Here is a 17,071-nt window from a genome sequence, read left to right on the forward strand (position 1 = left end):
GCCGAGTCGGAGATCCCCTCCGCGACTTCGGTGTTCCGCTTCTCTGCTGTGACCTGTCGCACTTCCGGCGCCGCCTAAGCCTAGGATTCCTGAAACCCACCAACTGTGGGAAATTATCTTTAGCTTCTTCACAGTTTGTGTCTCTACGATCTTTCATTTTTCTTTCTGGAACTCTAATCAGATATTCATTAGAATTCACCTTCCTTTCCTCCGTATCTTTTACCCTTTCTGCTTTCATCTCTTTATTGGTCTGTGCTAAATTCTGAGTAACTTTTTAGTTCACCAATTCTCTCTTTAGTGCCGACTAACTATTTTTAACCTGAAATCTAGGCTCTCTTAAGAACTTATTTATCACATTTGACTTGGATTAAAGTTGTCCTAAGTCAGATTCACAGATTAAACAATGATAATAATGACAACCATCATCACTTGAGAACTTATGTGCCACTCCATGCAGAATATTTTACGGATTATTGCATCTTCAAAATAACTTTTGAGGTAGCTCCTATTCGGCTCATTTAAAAATTTGTATTAGCAGTGGATCAAGCGTGGGCCTGCGAACCAAAGGGTCGCCGGTTCAATTCCCAGTCAGGACACAGGCCTGGGTTGCCGGCCAGGTCCCCAGTAGGGGGCACGAGAGGCAATCACACACTGATATTTCTCTCCCTCTCTTTCTCCCTCCCTTCCCCCTCTCTAAAAATAAATAAAATTAAAATTTGTACTGAGTTGGCCAAAAAGTTCATTTGGTTTTCTCCACAGGATGGCTCTAATTGTGCTCAGTTGTCTTTAACTTCATTTGAAACAATTTTGTTGGGTTTTATTATAACGACTGTCCTATCAGCATACATTAAAAAAAAAAAAACAGAATTTTTGCACAGCCATTTTAATATTGAAGATGGAAGAAAATATGCAACATTTCTGGTGTATTCTGCTTTACTACTTCAAGAAAGGTGAAAATGCAAAAAAAAAGGTTTCTGCAGTGTATAGAAACAGTGCCATGACTGATCAAACCTGTCAAGAGTGGTTTGCAAAGTTTCTTGGCACTATTGCTATTTTGGCCAATTCTTTTGTGGGGCTGTCTCATGCACTGGAAGATGTTTAGCTGCACCCTTGGCCTCCACCCACTAGAAGCCAATAGCAGAAGATTGCTGATAACTCAAAGTATCCAAATCAAGAAAGCTATTGGTGAAAATTAAAAACGTGTGTTGCATTTTATGGAAGAACTAAACGGACGTTTTGGCCAACCAGTAAACTGAGACTCAGGTGACCTATTCAATGTTGTGGAGGCCAAACCCACGTCTGTTAAGGCCAGACCACCCACTCTTGACCTGACAAGACCTTCACTGGAGAACGTTCTCATCCGACATCAGTAATTCCAATTTACGTTCTGTTTTGATACTGCATTTCTAGTACTTGAACTGTAGGTGAACTTGAAGACGCACGTCTTTGTGGCATCCTTGGAGAGCACCGATGGACGGACGGACCGACGGATGGATGTGCGCTGAGCAGAGACCGTGCTGGCCCAAACGAGGTGAGAAAACACTCTCGCAGGAAAACGTTCTTGGGAACGCCTCGCCCGCGTGCACGCCAGAAGTGAACACCCCACCCCCGGTAACGGGGGCCACACCACCACGGACCGCACGCAGGCACCGGCGGACCGCTGCACGGAGACCGCCCCTCCACGGGCGCCCGCGAGCATGTCCGTGACGGGGGCGAGACGGCGACAGGCCCGGAGAGGACGGGAAGGGCTGGCTGGAACCCGCACGCACTGCGAGGGGCAGTGGGCACGGTCCGAGCGCTCTGGACAACAGTCTGCAGCCTCTTGAACAGCCACACAGGCCTCTCCCGGGCGCACGCTCCAGGCAGGCCCCCCAGAGCAACGACAGCGGGCGCTCCCACGGACCCAGACCCGCACGGGGAAGTTCACGGCGGCGCTACTTACAGCGGCCCCACGCTGGACACGCCCCCCTCACCCATCGAGGGCTGGACGCGTGCGCACACCGCCGTGGGCCCAGCCCACCCCAGGCCACGCCGACACGCGAAAGGAGCAGACCGCCGGCACACCACCCAGGGAACCGGGGGTCACGCTGAGCGCAGTAAGCCAGACCAAAGGCAGGGCGCCCGCTGCACGAGCCCCTGCATTCGCGGCCCTCTGGAGTGCAGGCCGACCGGCCGGGAGGGGGAGCGCCGGCCGGCGGTCGCTCTGGGGGAGAAAGGCAAGCGGGAGATTGGCTTTCAGAAGGCAAACCGGGGCTCCGGGCGGCGATGGGTGTTCCTTATCCGATTCCGGTGAAGGCTGCACAGGTGTGTACATATGTCAGGACATGCAAACTGCAAACACGTGTAGTTTACACCACGTAGCTCAACGCGGCCCTTTTTTAAAGGCGAGAAAAGAGGCAGGCCCACACTTGGCAAGAACCCATCTGCGTAAATGAACAAGGCTGCATCTCTGTGTGGTAGCATGTAAACTCGTAATTTTAGGAAAAATGCACCAGGAACACTTCAACATGAGTACCCGCACCTAAGAAACAGGACTGGGAATGAGTGAAATACTTTGCACGCTGAACTTTTTTTACCCAGGCACATTACTTTTATTTTTTTAATTTTATGAAAGCTTAAGTACTTGCACAGAGGCCAGACGCCAAAGCATGAGTTCTAACCACTGTCCCAGAAAATCAGATAAAACATACCTTTACGTATTCATACTTTTATATGAACAATGACCAAAAACATGGTTAGCAATTATTTTTACACCATTGTCTAATATTTTCCCCTCCAACTGCTAATGCAGAAAACCGGTGTACCCGAGGAACCCCGAGGAACCTTCGCGGACACCCACCGGGAGCCTCCTCCCCGCGCTCTGGCTCCTCCCCGCGCTCAGGCACCTCCCCCTCTTGCCCGAGGGCAGCTGGCGGCTCAGGCTCCGGTCACGTGTCCTCACCGGAACCACTCCCAGACGGCGGCAGTCTGCACGGGGACCGCAGAGCCCACCTCGTGCGCTCCCGAGCTATTCCCCCCTTCAAATCTCCTGCTATCCCAACTCAGAGAGTATCACTGCCGACGAACATGCCTTCCCCGCAAGAGGCTTATTACTTTGCCCCCAGCTGCAGAACGGGACCTTCACGAAAAAGCCTACATATTAGAAGCATGGACAAGTATTTCGTTCACTGTAAGGCAGAAGACAGAAAATAAGAAAACGTAAGCACCTCCAAAAGTACCCTGAAGACCCTGACGCTGTTGGAGAAGACTTAAAAGTTCTAGCAGCAGCATCACTGTACTAAGCACACAGACTCGGTGCTCCAAGGGGACGATGTCACTGCAGCCACCAAGTGTCTGAGCCCCGGGAGTCCCGCTTCACCCGCCTGGCCCCAATAGCAGGCAGCGTCCCCTGTCGCCGCCCTGGACTCGAGTGTCCAGCTCCCCGCGGCCTCCCACCTGCGCTGTGCGTGCAGGCCCGGACGGCACACTCGGGCTCAGACCAGGAGTGCTCCCACCCGCGGGACACCCGCGACAGAGCACCGCCTGCGGAGCGCAGTGGGAAAACTGCCGAGGGTCAGGAGCACCGCGTGGGAGAACCCACGCGCGTTGGGAGCAGAGTTCCTGTTCTGGGTGAGGAAAGGGCCCAGCGCCTTCCTCTGCCCACCCCCCTCGGCCTCCAGCAGGACCTCGGATCTGGCTCTTGGCGCACAGCGTCTCTGGTGAAGCTGGGCGGAGGGGGGAACCCAGATGGCCGCACTGCGCCTGTGCAGTACTATTCCCCCCCTGGTGTGTAACCATCGTGCCCGCGTGCTGGGCGCGTCCTTGTTTTTCCCTCACAAATTTGGGCCAAAAAAGGTGTGCATTATCCCCGGCCAATGCCAGGTGATAAAACCCGGTGGGTCGGGCGGGCGCACTGGGCCGGCCACCCGCACACGCGCGTCCCACTGGAGAGTGGGGCCTCGCTGCTTCTGCTCCCATAGGCCGCGCGGGGAGGCACGTTCAGGGCCCGAAGGCTACCGCCAACTCCTGTACGTCACCGCGGCCCGCGGCGCTGCCTGTTCAGGCCACAAACTGCAGGCTCCCACTTCGAAACGAAAACCCTCGACAGCCGGGTTTTGTTAGTTGCATCCGTTTTCAAAAAGTGAGTGGCAATGTCCATTAACCGGGCTGACAAATTCCATAGTCATTGCCTACCTTGACGCCAACCGCGACCTCTGTGACGATTCTGGGAAGAGAAAAGAAAAGCGGGTTCAGCCCCTGGTTCCTCTCGCCCTCCCTGCGCGTCTGTCCCATGGCTGTGGGCTGTCCCGGGGCTGTCGCGGGGCACACCGCCCGCGCTGCCCCGGGCACTGAGCGAGCGAGCGAGCGAGCCACTGAGCAGCCCGCACACTGGGCTCGGGCGGGACGCGCCCGCTCCGGGCCCCGGGGCGCGCCACTCCCCGGGCAGCCGCTCGGAGTGGCGCCCCGCACTTTCGCACGCCCCGCACTTAGTTATCGCGGGATCGGCGCGCCCCCCGCGCGTGCAGCGCCCGGGGTCTCGCGGCGGCGCCCGCGGAGGGGCTGACAAAGGAGCTTTGTCAGGGGCAGCGTCCCTCCGCCCCCACCCGGCCGGGAGGGCGCGCGGCCCGGCGGTTGGCTTCCACGCGCCTGGGGGAGGGGCGGCGGGGCCGGCCGCCCGCGGCCCCGGCCGTCCCGGGGCCGTTTTTGTCTTCCCGGAAACGGGTCAAAGTGGCTCCCGAGCCGGCCCCGCGCTGCGGGCGTGCTCCCGTGTCGCCGAGTCCGCGTGACGGGGCCGCGCGCACACGCCCGGGCCGGCAGGGCTCACTCTGGGCCCCGGACCGGCCCCGCGAGTCCCGGGCCCACCTAACGGCCCTCCGCCGCCGCCCCCGGCCGGACTCCGGCGACAACAAAGGAGGTGACACCGCCGCCCCTCCCCCGCCCCGCGGCCCCACTCGCTTCCGCGGAGCTCCCGCCTCCCGCAGCCCGGGCCGGGCGGTGGGGCCGGGGAGGCCGCGGGAAACGCGGGGACGCGGGCCTCCCCCGGGCCCCGGCTTCCCCCAGCCCCGCGCGGTCCCCGGCCCGGCGCCCGGGTTACCGGCCGAGGTGGCCCGGGGGCCGGGGCCGGCGAGGCGCTCGGCGCCGCCCAGCCCGGCCCCCGGGGCCGCCGCTCCCCGGCCCCCGGCCCGTCCCGCGCGTCCCCCCCGGGCGGCCCGGGCGACAGGGGGTGTGTGCGAGGGGGCGGTGGGGCCCGCCGCCGAGCCCGCCGGCGGCCGCCAGGGTCGTCCCCGGGCCGCACCCGGCCGGACCGCGGGGCGACCCCCTCCCGCCCCCCGGGCCGGCCCGTCACCTACCCGTCCATTGCCGAAGCGGACAAAGCCTCGTCCCGGGGACCGAGCCGCGCACCAGCCAGAACACACGAGCGGCGACAAAATGGCGGCCGGGGCGCGACGGAAATGGCCGAGGGAGCGGGGCGCGCGGGCCGAGCGGCGGAAAGAGCCGAAGCGGCGCGCGGAGGGGAGGGGGCGGGGAGGGCCGGGCGGCTCCCGCGGGCGGGCGGCGCGGGCGGTGCGGCGGCCCCGGAGCCCCGCCCGGCCGGGCCGCGTGCCTGCGGCGCCGCCCCCGCCTGCGGGACCCGGGGGAGCCGGCTTCGTAGCCCTGCTCCTCCCGGGCCGCGGGGTCCTGGCGGACCGTCCCAGTCCCCAGACGGGGGGCCCCTCGGCCCGGGACCCCGGACCCTGCCCGGGGAGAGCCGGGGGACTCAGCACGGCCGCGGGCGTTCCCCGCGGACACGCGCTCTCCGCGCGTGGGGGACGTGGCTCCCGCCTCCCTGGTGGACGGTTAGGGGACACCTGAAGGAAGTGTCCCGAGCGCCTGGTTGGGAGGGAGCGCGGGTGGGCCCTGGGTCCCAGGGCGGGGAGCAAAGATGCTCCAAGGGTGGGACCCGCCGTCGGGGAGGGGGTGCCCACGGGCCTTCGCCTCCGCTTACACCGGAGGGGCCGCTCTAGGGACCAGACGGACCCAGCCCGTTTCTGTCCCACAGTCTCCCCGGTAATGGTAGCAGCATTTGGGACATTTTCCTGTAAAGTATGTTTAGCAGAGGCTCAACCAAGTTTGGACAGGCCGCCACTTTGGAAAACTTGCTCAGTGGGGCCTGCTTGGCCAGTGCCGTTTCCTCTCATCCGCTGTCACCCCGACCTGCGCACACAGCGCGGAAGTGCCCGTCTGATGCTGAGAAATGGGAAACACTCCCTCCATCCATCCCCCCACTTGTTCCCCGCGCGCACTCTGGGTTCTCCTCCCTGGGCTAATTGGAGTTTCACTGCACTGAGCGGTAGTGTCTGTATCATCCATTCAATCATATTACTTTCAGTTGGACAGACCTTAAAGAGCTTCTTGTCCAAATACTTGGTTATAAAACTCTTCAAAGCACTTAAAATTGTAAAATTCCTAATTTGCCTCAGAGACTGCCAAGTCTGCAAAAAAAAAAAAAAAAGCCCATTTCTTACAGTGCCTTCCCTTCTCCTCCAGCAGAGACTCAGGGTACAGAAAGGACCCATGCCCGCCATGTCGGTGCCATTAATAATCACTTTTCCCATGTCCGTGGTTTCGTGCCTGTGCTTTTACTCGACAATTAAATGCGTAAGCCCCCAGAGGGCAGGAACTCAAGCATAATTCCCGGCGTTCCCCACATTGGGCCAGTCGAGTTGTTGGTGATTGGTCGGCTCACGCTTCAGCTGGGCGAAGGCAAACTGTTCGGTGAGGGGTAGGCCTGTCCTTGGGTGGCAGGAGGAATTACAGTACTCACTAAACACATTGCTCTCTGTTTTTTTTCTTTTCTAATAAAGTGCAACACTACAAACAATGGTCAATATGCTCGCTTATTCCACCCCATCACTTTGTAGAAAAAAAGTTGTAAGGTTATATACACAAGTGAAGACACATGAAGTACAAGATGAAATAAAGCGAAATAAGGAATAAAGCAAGCGCAGCCCAGGGTCGGGAGCGAGACTAATGCAGCCACGTGCGCTGCAAAGGGGTGTTCATTCAAGACCCGGCTCGGGTGTGAGCTTTTCCCCTCCGTAGCTGTGTGGCGTCAGGCCCGTCCATGAACTTCTCCGGGAAGGGTTTCCTTTACTAAAGATGAAAGTGGGGTTCAACGTGGGCCTGCATTCTAGACGTGCGTGAGGTCTCACTGCCTGTCTGTGTGCAAAGCATCTCCTCAGGACATAAAGAGCTCCATCATCATCCTTGTTATTTTGATGAGCTATGATCACCCCCTTGAAAAGGAAGTGCTGGCAAATTGGGCGCTCGGATTTTTAACAGCCAACAATATTCACGTAAATAAATCTATATAGAGAGTTTCACAAAGGTTAAACGTGGCACTAAAGTAATTAGATTGGCCGGTATCTACCGGTATAAATCTGAGAAAATGTCATAGATAAGTTTCCAAATCCCCATCCAAATCTACATTGTGTGATTTTTATGAGTTAACTATGGGCTGGATTATTAATCTCGACATTAGCAGATGGCCAACCTTCGTGATATATGACAAGATTATATTAGTGTTTATGGGTTCCTAACAAAATAAGGCAATAAAAACCGAAGAGCCTGCACAGTATTATTTTCACACACGTCTTTTTGAGCATAACGACTTGTTGGTTCCTTTCTGCATGGTAAATGTTTTGACCTTTTACAGAGATTTACACTTAGGCGAGCGGAGATTCATTCCAAAGCTCAGTGTATGGGAAGCCAGAATGAGGCCTGACACTGGTGCAGTGAAACCATGATGTGCCCTAGGCAGCTTACAGCTCTAAAGGCTTTCTTCGTTTAACTTTTCTCGTGCAGTTTCTTCTTATGAAGAAGCAGGGAATGACAATGAGATCGATTAGGTAGTTTTTTGATACGTATTTTGAATAGGTAATTTAAATTCAAAACAGAGAAATCCAACAGGCATAAAAGTTTATGCAAAATGCTGGGAGAGGGCAAATGGAGACGACAGTAGACTCAGTGGCTGCCTAGACCTGGGAGTGGGGGTGGGAAATGACAGCGAGTGGACACGAAGCTTCTGGGGTGATGGGAACGTCCCCAGACTAGCGGGTGATGATGGATGTACAGGGCACTGAAGCTCATTGAACTATACACTTAATACCGGTGAAATTCGGAGTATGTAAATCGTGTAGCAACGAAGCTGATACAAAAAGGAAAAGCATGTACACTCCCCTCCTGCTCCCCCACTCCCAAGTCCAGTCAGTTTTGAGGATATCCTTGTGTGAACTGAGCACATGTTTATTCTAACGTAGGAATTGCAGCTCATCCTGTCCTGCAGCTCATTTCCTAGCTTACAAGTACAGCAGAGAGGGCTTTTCTCGTCAGCGCGTTGGGAGGTGCCGCCTCCTCTGCGGGGCTGCTTACTGTCACCCCACACGTCAGCCACGACCGACCTAACTAGCGTTCCGTGATGCGCGTCTCGGTGCCTCCCGTCTTGCTGCTCACAAACAGTTCTGCAGCGAATACCCTTGTTTCTGAGTCACTTCCCACCGGTGTGGACCTGCCTGCCGGTTAAACACTGCAAGTGAAAGTCCTGGGTGCGCCTTCTTAGTCTTAAACATGCTCTCAAATCACCGCCCAGCTCCTTGAGTCCTCGTGGGGAAATATTTGCATTCCTACCCTTTCAAAAAGAGCCGCGTTCTTTAATACATAAGGAATCCCTACAAACAAAAGTGTCCAAGGCCAACAATCAAATAAAAAAGTGGGTAAAGCGTGTGAACAAAATGTGAACACACATTACAGAAAAGTAAACAACCACAACAACAACCGAGAAAACCTCAGCCTCACAGTCAGACACAGGAGGCGAACTGCACTAAGGCCTCTTGTCCCCCCCCGCACCCCGTCAGTGCCCACCTGCCCAGCCCCCAGGCAGACGCGGCACCAACTTCCTGAGCGTGGAGAGAAAGGGATTCTCTTCCCAACTATGGATAATGTGCAAACAGAATCAAGGCACTTTCAGGTACCCTGAACATCGAACATTTCGTTTCCTTATGCAGTTTTCTTTGAAATCCCCTGGAAGATGCGTTTCTACAATGGGGGGGCTACACCTCAGTGAAAAAGAACATGTGGGGCCCAGGACACCTGAGAGCCAACACACGGGACAGGAGAAGTAAGTTAGATGCTGCAGAAGGAGGCCGAGGCCAACGGCTGTGTACTTCCACTCCTGTGCACCTGTACAGCTCTGCACCTGTGCACTTGCAGAGAGCTATGCTCCTGTACAGCTCTGCATTTAGGCACCTGTGCATTTGCGGAGAGCTATGCACCTGTACAGCTCTGCACCTGTGCACTTGCAGAGAGCTACACACCTGTACAGCCCTGCACCTGTGCACTTGCAGAGAGCTGTGCACCTGTACAGCCCTGCCCCTGTGCACTTGCAGAGAGCTGTGTACCTGTGCAGCCCTGCCCCTGTGCACTTGCAGAGAGCTACACACCTGTACAGCCCTGCACCTGTGCACTTGCAGAGAGCTACACACCTGTACAGCCCTGCACCTGTGCACTTGCAGAGAGCAACACACCTGTGCAGCCCTGCACTCAGGCACCGGTGCACCTCTGTAGCCATGCAGCCATGTAGCAGTCCTTCAGGTCCAATCCGGCATGAGATCAGATAGCCCCAGGAAAGATGTCTCCAAGAAAACCAAATGGACCTCAAACATTTAAAATGCCCATACACCTTGAGCAGATTTTTTTTAGTGCTGTTGAATGCTTAGGGAAAAAATTAAAGGCCTATGGGAAAAATTTTTACATTAACTCCAAGATAAATATTGTAAAATATTATAAAAACTTGCACAGAAATATCACAGTGCACTTTTATGGCTTGATTGTAAAACTAGTTATCTCATTATAATAATATTAATAAAATGAAGATTGCCAAACAGTTTCATGGGAGCATGAAAGAGGGGTGTGTGTGTGTGGGGTGTGTGTGTGTGTGTGTGTGTGTGTGTGTGTTCGGCATAGAGATTCCCATGTTCCACAGCAGGCAGGCAGTAGACAATGTCTGGGACCGACAGGTGCGATCACGGCAGGTGAGCGTGCAGGTAAACCCCAGGGGACCGGGGAGCAGGCTCGAAGCGCTCGTTCCTGGGTGTGGCGCTGGAGGCGAAGGAAAGGGGGAGCAGAAAAGGGTGCCTGGGGCCTGTGTTTACTGTGTGAGAACCCTCCCACGACTATTTACTTTCTAGGCTGCGTGCATGTGTTACTTTGATAAAAATACATTTTACATTTTAAAAAGAAAGGATTAGATGGCAGCGAGCAAAAGGCTGCCCTAGCAACCAGCACGGCCTCCTTTGTATTCAGCAGGAGCAACTGCTTATCTGCATGTTTCCTGCGAGAGCTCCGCACAGCCGGCCGGCCGGCCTCTGCTCTGCGTGCACACAGCAGAGATTATTCTTGGGAGAGAACACAACAGTTCCAGTGGATCAGCAGTTTTTAAAGCGATCGTGTACAAAGAGCTAAACAAGGGATGAGAATGAGAAAAGTCAACTTCACAGAAAAGTGAAAGGTGAAAAAAATGCTAAACACAAAGGAAACAACATCATTTTTGCCTGATGAGATTATAAACTCTGGAATATGATAAAACCCATGCGATCATTTAGGTAGCTTTCTGCAAACAGCCGCATGCATGACAACTGAGGAAAGTGATTTGCAAATGAAAATACAGCTTTGGAGCTCATTCTTGGAAGGAGTAACTTTTCCAGCCTAAATTCCTCTCTGATAACTTCACAAAGAAAGGAACCAAAGTAACAAATGAACACCATCAGCCTTTATGAAGTCATTTCCTGTTTCTAAAGTTTTCAAAGTAGTTTGGATACACCTGCTCCTAAACAACGGCAAGGAAAATAAAGGAGAAATGACAGCTGAGCATGGTTCGGATTCAGGCGGGACTATTAACTACTTTGCAGTAGGTGTCCCTGTTGGGTGTTGTCCCCTGGGCAAGGACCCCCTCCCCCCATACGTCGTGTCTATTTTAGAAATAAAATATCCTCACAAGAAAGAGAAAAGGGATATGAGTTTGTCCTTATTTAAAATCTGCAATGAAGTGTTTACCAAATTCAAAAATTATCCTAAGTTGTATTGGGAAGATGGGATGAGCACTCTGAACGGAGCTGGAAGGAATGTGACAGGAACACAAATGTCGGTTCTCTTCCTTAGGTCTCCAGAGGAGCAGTGGCGTGCGCACTCCACACTCAAGGGCAGAGACCGTTGGAGGACGGGCCCTGGGAAGAAAGCTTTGGCCCAAAGCAAATGCAATCTCAGGACAGTTTCAGGGACACGGAAGGGCCCCACAAAGGATGTGGGAGTCCCCGTGCCTTCTTCTCCAATTCTGCCCACCCATTACTCCGCCCTTCGAAGGAACGTTCAGAAAACAGCAGTCGCGGTCCCAGGATCCCTGTGGACGGTGTTGCCATGGTGGGCCACTCCGCATTGGCTCTGTTCCCTCCCGTGTGGCAGCCACGACATGGGGGCCACTTGGACCCTCGCTCCCGGCGTCGGGGCTAGGTCGAAGCAACGTGCCCCCTCCGTAGTGACGGCTTCTGGTCGTCCAGACCTGGGGCGCTCCCTGGACCCCCCCGGGGCTGGTTCGGGGTGGATCCATCCGCCTGAAATCGACCACCCTGCAGCCACGGCGGTGACCGGCCTCTCCCGCCGGACACGGATGTGGACGCTTCCCAATCATCTGTTTTTCTAGGAGCCAGGAAGATTTTTTTTTTTTTTAATATAGGAAGCTCACGTCGCTCCTGGGCTCAGGACCCTGAAACGGAGCCGTAGTTCATTCCCAGAACAGGCCGAGGTCCTTACAAGGGGCTCATACCCCTGTGGGATCTGGGCCCCGCCCCCTCTTGGATTCTCCGCGGCTGCCCTGGCCTCCTGCGCCCACGCCCACCCGAGAACACGCCAGGCACTGCCTCCCCCTCAGGGCCTTCGCGTGAGATCTGTCTTGGGCAGCCGAAAGCAAACCAACCATCACAATAGTGGAGGCCGAGAGGCCGCATCAGAGACCACGCGCTCCCCACAGGGACCCCGTTTCTCGCTCCGCAAGCAGGTGGGTGGGTGGGGGGGGAGGGGGTCCCAGCGCGGCACCTTTCAGCTCGGCAGGAGGAGGATGAGCCCTCTGACCCCGAGGCTGGCTTCCCTGGGAGCCAGCTGCTGCGCTCTCAGGCCCTGCTAACACCGGTGTCCCGTGTCCTCGACGGCGGGGAGGGGCAGGGCACCAGGCGGGGTGGGGGCTTGGTGGGCTGTGGGCCCTTTCTACTCCAGAAGCCGGTACGAGGTGTTCTGCTGTGGGCGCTTCTGGGGTGTCGGCTTCGCCCATACACAGACCCTCTCTCTTCACGTGGGCCGGGGGTGAGTGGGGGCGGGTGGGGGGGCACTCCGGGGCCCTGTGCGAGTGCTGCGAGTGCCTTTGGCCGCCCACGATTGGACCAGGGGTGGCAGGCTAGGAAGCGGGCCCATCAGATGCTTCCATCAAGGAATTCAGAAACAGGAGAGCCCCGGGGGGGTGGCTCTGTTGGTTAGTGTGTCCCCCCCATGCGCTGGGGTTGCGGGTTCGATCCCTGGTCCCGGAGCATGCAAGAATCAACCGCTGGATGCATGAATAAGTGGAGTGACAAATCTCTCTCATCAATTAATAATAATGATAATGATAATGATAATAAACACTCTCCGCTGGCCTTCTTCTGTGACTAGAAAGATGACATCTCATCTCATGAGTAAGTGGACAACCTCACTGTACCAGGTGAGCTGGAGCAGGGGAGAGACCTGGTCTCAGAGGCTAATTAGGGTTAGTTTACGAGTCATTTTGTCTAGTCATTAAATAGGCCTCTTAAGGATTCCGGTTTTTCTGCTTCATCAAAAGGTATTGACACAGAATATCCCCTTGGTTTCAGGTGCACAGCCCAGGGTGTCGACGTCCGTGCGCCTTGTGAGGTGACTCCCAGTCCCCGGGGCCTGTCACTGCGCGGCCCCACGACGTGTGGCCCGTGTGTCCCTGCGCCGTGCGCCCCGCCCCGGTGACGTGTTGTTCTGTGACTGGGAATCTGCGCCTCTCCGTCCCCCCCGCCCCCGGTTTCACCGGCTCGCCCTGCCCCCCGCTCCCCAGCGGCTTCGGTTCGCTCACTCCTCCCCTTTCACCTTCACGCCCTCACGTAAGTGACAGCGTATGGCGTCTGTCTGTCTGTCTGTCCGCCGGCCCTGTTTCCCTCGGCGTCATACCCCGCCGTCCCTGCACGCTGTCACCAGTGGCGAGACCCCGCTGCTGGTCCCGCCCACGCCACCCGCTGTGTGCGTGGGTGGGTCCCGTCGTCGTCACCCACCCGTCTGTGCGCAGGTGTGCGCCCGTGCCTCCATGTCTCGGGTGCTGTAAAAGCTGCCACAGCGAGCAGCGTCGCCCTTTTCTTTTGGAGTCAGTGTCTTCGGTTTGTCCACGCGAGTGCCCAGGAGTGGCGTCGCCGGGCCACAGGGCGGTTCTCGTTCTGACTTTCTGAGGAGCCTCCACGCCGTCTCCCACGGCGGCTGCACCAAGGTACAGCCCCCCCACCGCCCCGACAGGGCACGTGGGCCCTCTCCCCGCGTTCCCCCCCGGCACCGGTTGAGGTCTTCTCGACAAACGCCTTCCTGACAGGCGCGCGGGGCTGAATGAACCACGGGGGTTTTCACTCGCATTTCAGTGACCCTGATGATCAGCGACGCTGGGCATCGCTTCAGGGGTCTGCCGCCCACTCGAGTCACTCCTTGGAGAAATGTCCTTTCAGGGCCTCTGCCCTTTTTTCCATCGATTGCTCCTTACTTTCGTGCGGGGCTGTCCAAGTTCTTTGTGCATTCCAGAGGCGGACCTCTCACCAGACGTCGCATGTGCAGATGACGTCTCCTCGGCCCCGAAGCGTGCTCACGAGTCGGCATGTGGCCGGCAGTGAGGGTGTGGCTTCATCGCTGGCCAGGGGATCTTTCCTGGGCTTTGTCGCCGTCCCGCGAACCCGGGCACCCCCCTTCCCCGGGACACCCCGGCTCACTCGCCGCCTCTTGGTCCACAGCCCCACGCCCTCCGGTCTGCTGGGCACACCCGCCCGCCTCGGCCACAGAGGGGCGTTTGGGGGCAGAGTTACTAACAGAAGCACGGTCTCCATCTCGCAGGGTTCAGGACATGCTCCCCCAAAATGAGGGCCCTTGGCACATGGGGTGTCTTCAGCCGAAAGCGTTGGAGGAAAGGGCGGGAGCGGGAAGATCAGCGACGCCCCTCCAGCCCCCGGAGACGGATCGTAAAACCCCGTGGGAGAGGACCCTCCCGGTCCTGGGGGGAGGAGGACAGCGCCCCCCTCGCCAGGGCGGGGCAGTGAGGGGGGAGAAAGCTGCGCAGCCGACCTTGCTCGACTCTCCTTTTCCTTCCCGGTCCCTTCTTGGCCTCTCACCGCCCCCGGCCCAAACCCCCTGCCTCCTCGATCCTTCCCGTGTGTAGCGTTTCTTTGCCCGCAAGGTGTAACGGTGTCCGATCTGGGCTCTTCTGTGTGTCCTCCTTCTCTTGCGAAGGCCCCCACGGACCGTAATGCTTCAGCCCAAGTTCTGTCCTTGTCCCCCGGTCACCTGTGCTTGTCAGTCTCAGTTTCTGCCCCGGCCAGGGGCCCAGAGAGTTGAGGAAAACGTGTCCCCTCCCCCCCCCGCCCCCACCTCTTCAGCTCCCTATATAATCCGAAACCAAACCAACACTAAACATGTTCAACACATTTTTTTTTATGGGGACCATTTGGAAGCCTTTCATTGGAAACAAAAATGCAGTCCCTGGCTCCAGCGGCCCCCTAGGTACAAATAGCACAAATAGCACCTCTTTTTTATTCCAAAATTTTTCATTACAAAATCAGAAGCATGTCTGTCTATACCATAACACTACCACACACTGAAGCGCACCTTATGACATCTCAGGTGACACGGTCGCATTGAAGCTATAGATGAGCCCACCCGCATCATTCCCCTTCCAGCCGCCCTCAGGTGGGTGTGCCTCCTGCCGGACCCCGTGTGTGCGGGTTTGCGTGGGACCCAGGGAGCCGACGAGCACGGGACGGCCCCACGCTGGTCTCCCGGGAGGAGAGCCGCCGACCGTGTCCCACAATGCCACGGGCGTCCCAACGAGAAAGGCAGGCGTGTGCCCGCTGATTCATGCCGCTGGGAGCAAACTGAGGCTTCGGGGCACCTCTCTGTGGCTCCAAGTGGGGGGGGAGGGCAAAGAAAGAAAACCACAATTACCTTTCCCCGGTCTCTCCAATTTAGCTCCTTGCCCTTTGGAGCCCAAGCCCGAATTACTTGGTATTACTTGACATTTACATGGAACGGCCCCTGGGCAGCCGTTGCCCGCACGTGGGGAAGGGCACAGAGCTGCTCTGACAGAGCTGGAAGCTCACCAAATCCTGGGGAGGTCAAAATTTATTATTATGTGAACCTATGGCAAAGGGTTATTTTTTTAAGTTTTTAAAATATTTTAAGGATTTTTTTAAATTTTACAGACTTTATTTATTTATTCTCAGAGGGGGGGGAGGGAGGAAGAAAGAGAGGGAAAGAAGTATCGATGTGCGAGCGAAACAATGATGCGCTGCCCCCTGCGCACCCCCAGAAACACTGGGGCCTGGCCGGGATTCGAACTGGCGACACTCCGCTGTGCGGGGCTGAGCCACACCAGTCAGGGAGTTCTTTAAAGGTTTTACCTTGAAATTAAATGTGGCGTCACCACGCGTTGTTCCAACACGGCCAGTGTCGTGTCAGTGGCCGTGAAATTCTTCAGGAGAATAGAAAAGAAGTCATCTCACGCGAGGAAGTACTGAAAGCAACCTGCATTGCGGTGGGACCTCGTCCAGCTCCTGCGACAGGTGGGAGGGCGGCCTCGGGAGGCACCGGCGCTCAGACCACGGTCAGGCGTTCAGGGGATTCGGCCGAGCTAGCGGACGCGGCCGGCTGGGTCCGGAAGGACCGGGCGGTGCGCTCCAGAGTCCGGGGCCCCGGGAAGGGTGGCGGCTGGAGACCTGGAGACAGCTGCTGCAGCAGCCAGGAACGCAGGGAGGGGGGAGGGGGCTGAGAGCTCCCCCCGCAGGAGGGGGGAGTGTGCCTAGAGCTCCCCCCGCAGGAGGCGGTGTCCTCGGACCGCCCCGCCCCTGCCCCGCCCCCGCCCCGCCCCCCGTGGTCCTCGCAGGGAACGGAAGGCTCCCTTCATGGTGCTGCAGAGTGGTCCCAACAGAAGAGTGGCCACGCTGGTCGGCCGGGTGCCAGGACTGGGGCGGAGCGTGAGACGCTGTCCGAGACTGCAGGGTGGTCTGCACGCCAGCGCTCTAGTAAAAGCACAGGCATTCGGCCTGGGAAAGGAAGGAGATTCTGACTCAGGCTACACAGCTTACTGACAGCAGAAGCCTGAAGCCACGCTGCGTGGAACGGGCCAGACACAGGAGATCGATACCGCGTGATTCCGCGTTCGGAGAGACAGAAAGTACAGCCGTGGTCCCGGGGCCCGCGGGGGGCCGGGGGGCGGCCTGGATGGGGAGTTAGTGTCTGGTGGGGACGCGTTTGGGCAGTGGGGAAGTGTGGTGGAGGCGGATGGTGAGGGAGGGCCGCAGCCACGTGAGTGTATGGACCGCCACGGGACTGCACACTGGGAAGTGGCCGGAAGGTCAAGTTCGGGCCGAGTGTGTCCTGCCCCGGTGAAGACCCACACGTAAGCCTGCGCTCATTCAGTATCGGCCAGCACCAGCGACTAGGGTCGCCAGGTGAGACCCAGGGCACAGCGAGAGACCTGAGTTTCAGGGGGCTCTCTGTCTGAAATGGGACCGATTCAGAGCTAAAACCCTCCGTGGTGTGTCTGCAATCCAAGTTTCACGGGCAGCGCTGCGGCGTTATCTGCCAAACACGGCGAGGTCGCCTCGTGCACATCATCAGACGCTGCGCTGGGGGCTGGCGTACAGAGGGGCGTACCAACACTCCTGGCCTTCTGGGGGGGTTCTTAAGCTGCGGTCACTCTTAGACACCTTAGCAATATCAATTATATAAATATATACACACACACACACTCACACAC

General features: G+C 57.1%; 1 protein-coding gene across 8 annotated transcripts in view; it reads right to left on the minus strand.

Annotated features, from left to right (window-relative positions):
• The window catches only part of PTBP2 (polypyrimidine tract binding protein 2), a 43,869-nt gene extending 38,429 nt beyond the window's left edge, over positions 1–5,440 (minus strand). For all 8 annotated transcript variants that reach the window (XR_006783156.1, XR_006783155.1, XR_006783157.1 and 5 more), the window contains exons 1-2: positions 5,331–5,440; positions 4,174–4,204 (exon numbers count right to left, since the gene is read on the minus strand). Coding sequence is in view for 5 of the 8 variants with exons in the window: in XM_045816667.1 (XP_045672623.1) it covers positions 4,174–4,204; positions 5,331–5,338 (39 nt within the window). In the remaining 3 variants the exon portion in view is untranslated. The remainder of the gene's footprint in view (positions 1–4,173; positions 4,205–5,330) is intronic.
• Positions 5,441–17,071: the final 11,631 nt, after the last annotated feature.

Source organism: Phyllostomus hastatus, unplaced genomic scaffold (assembly GCF_019186645.2).
Source record: "Phyllostomus hastatus isolate PE091 unplaced genomic scaffold, TTU_PhHast_1.1 phas_scaffold_216, whole genome shotgun sequence".
Classification (NCBI taxonomy): Eukaryota; Metazoa; Chordata; class Mammalia; order Chiroptera; family Phyllostomidae; genus Phyllostomus; species Phyllostomus hastatus.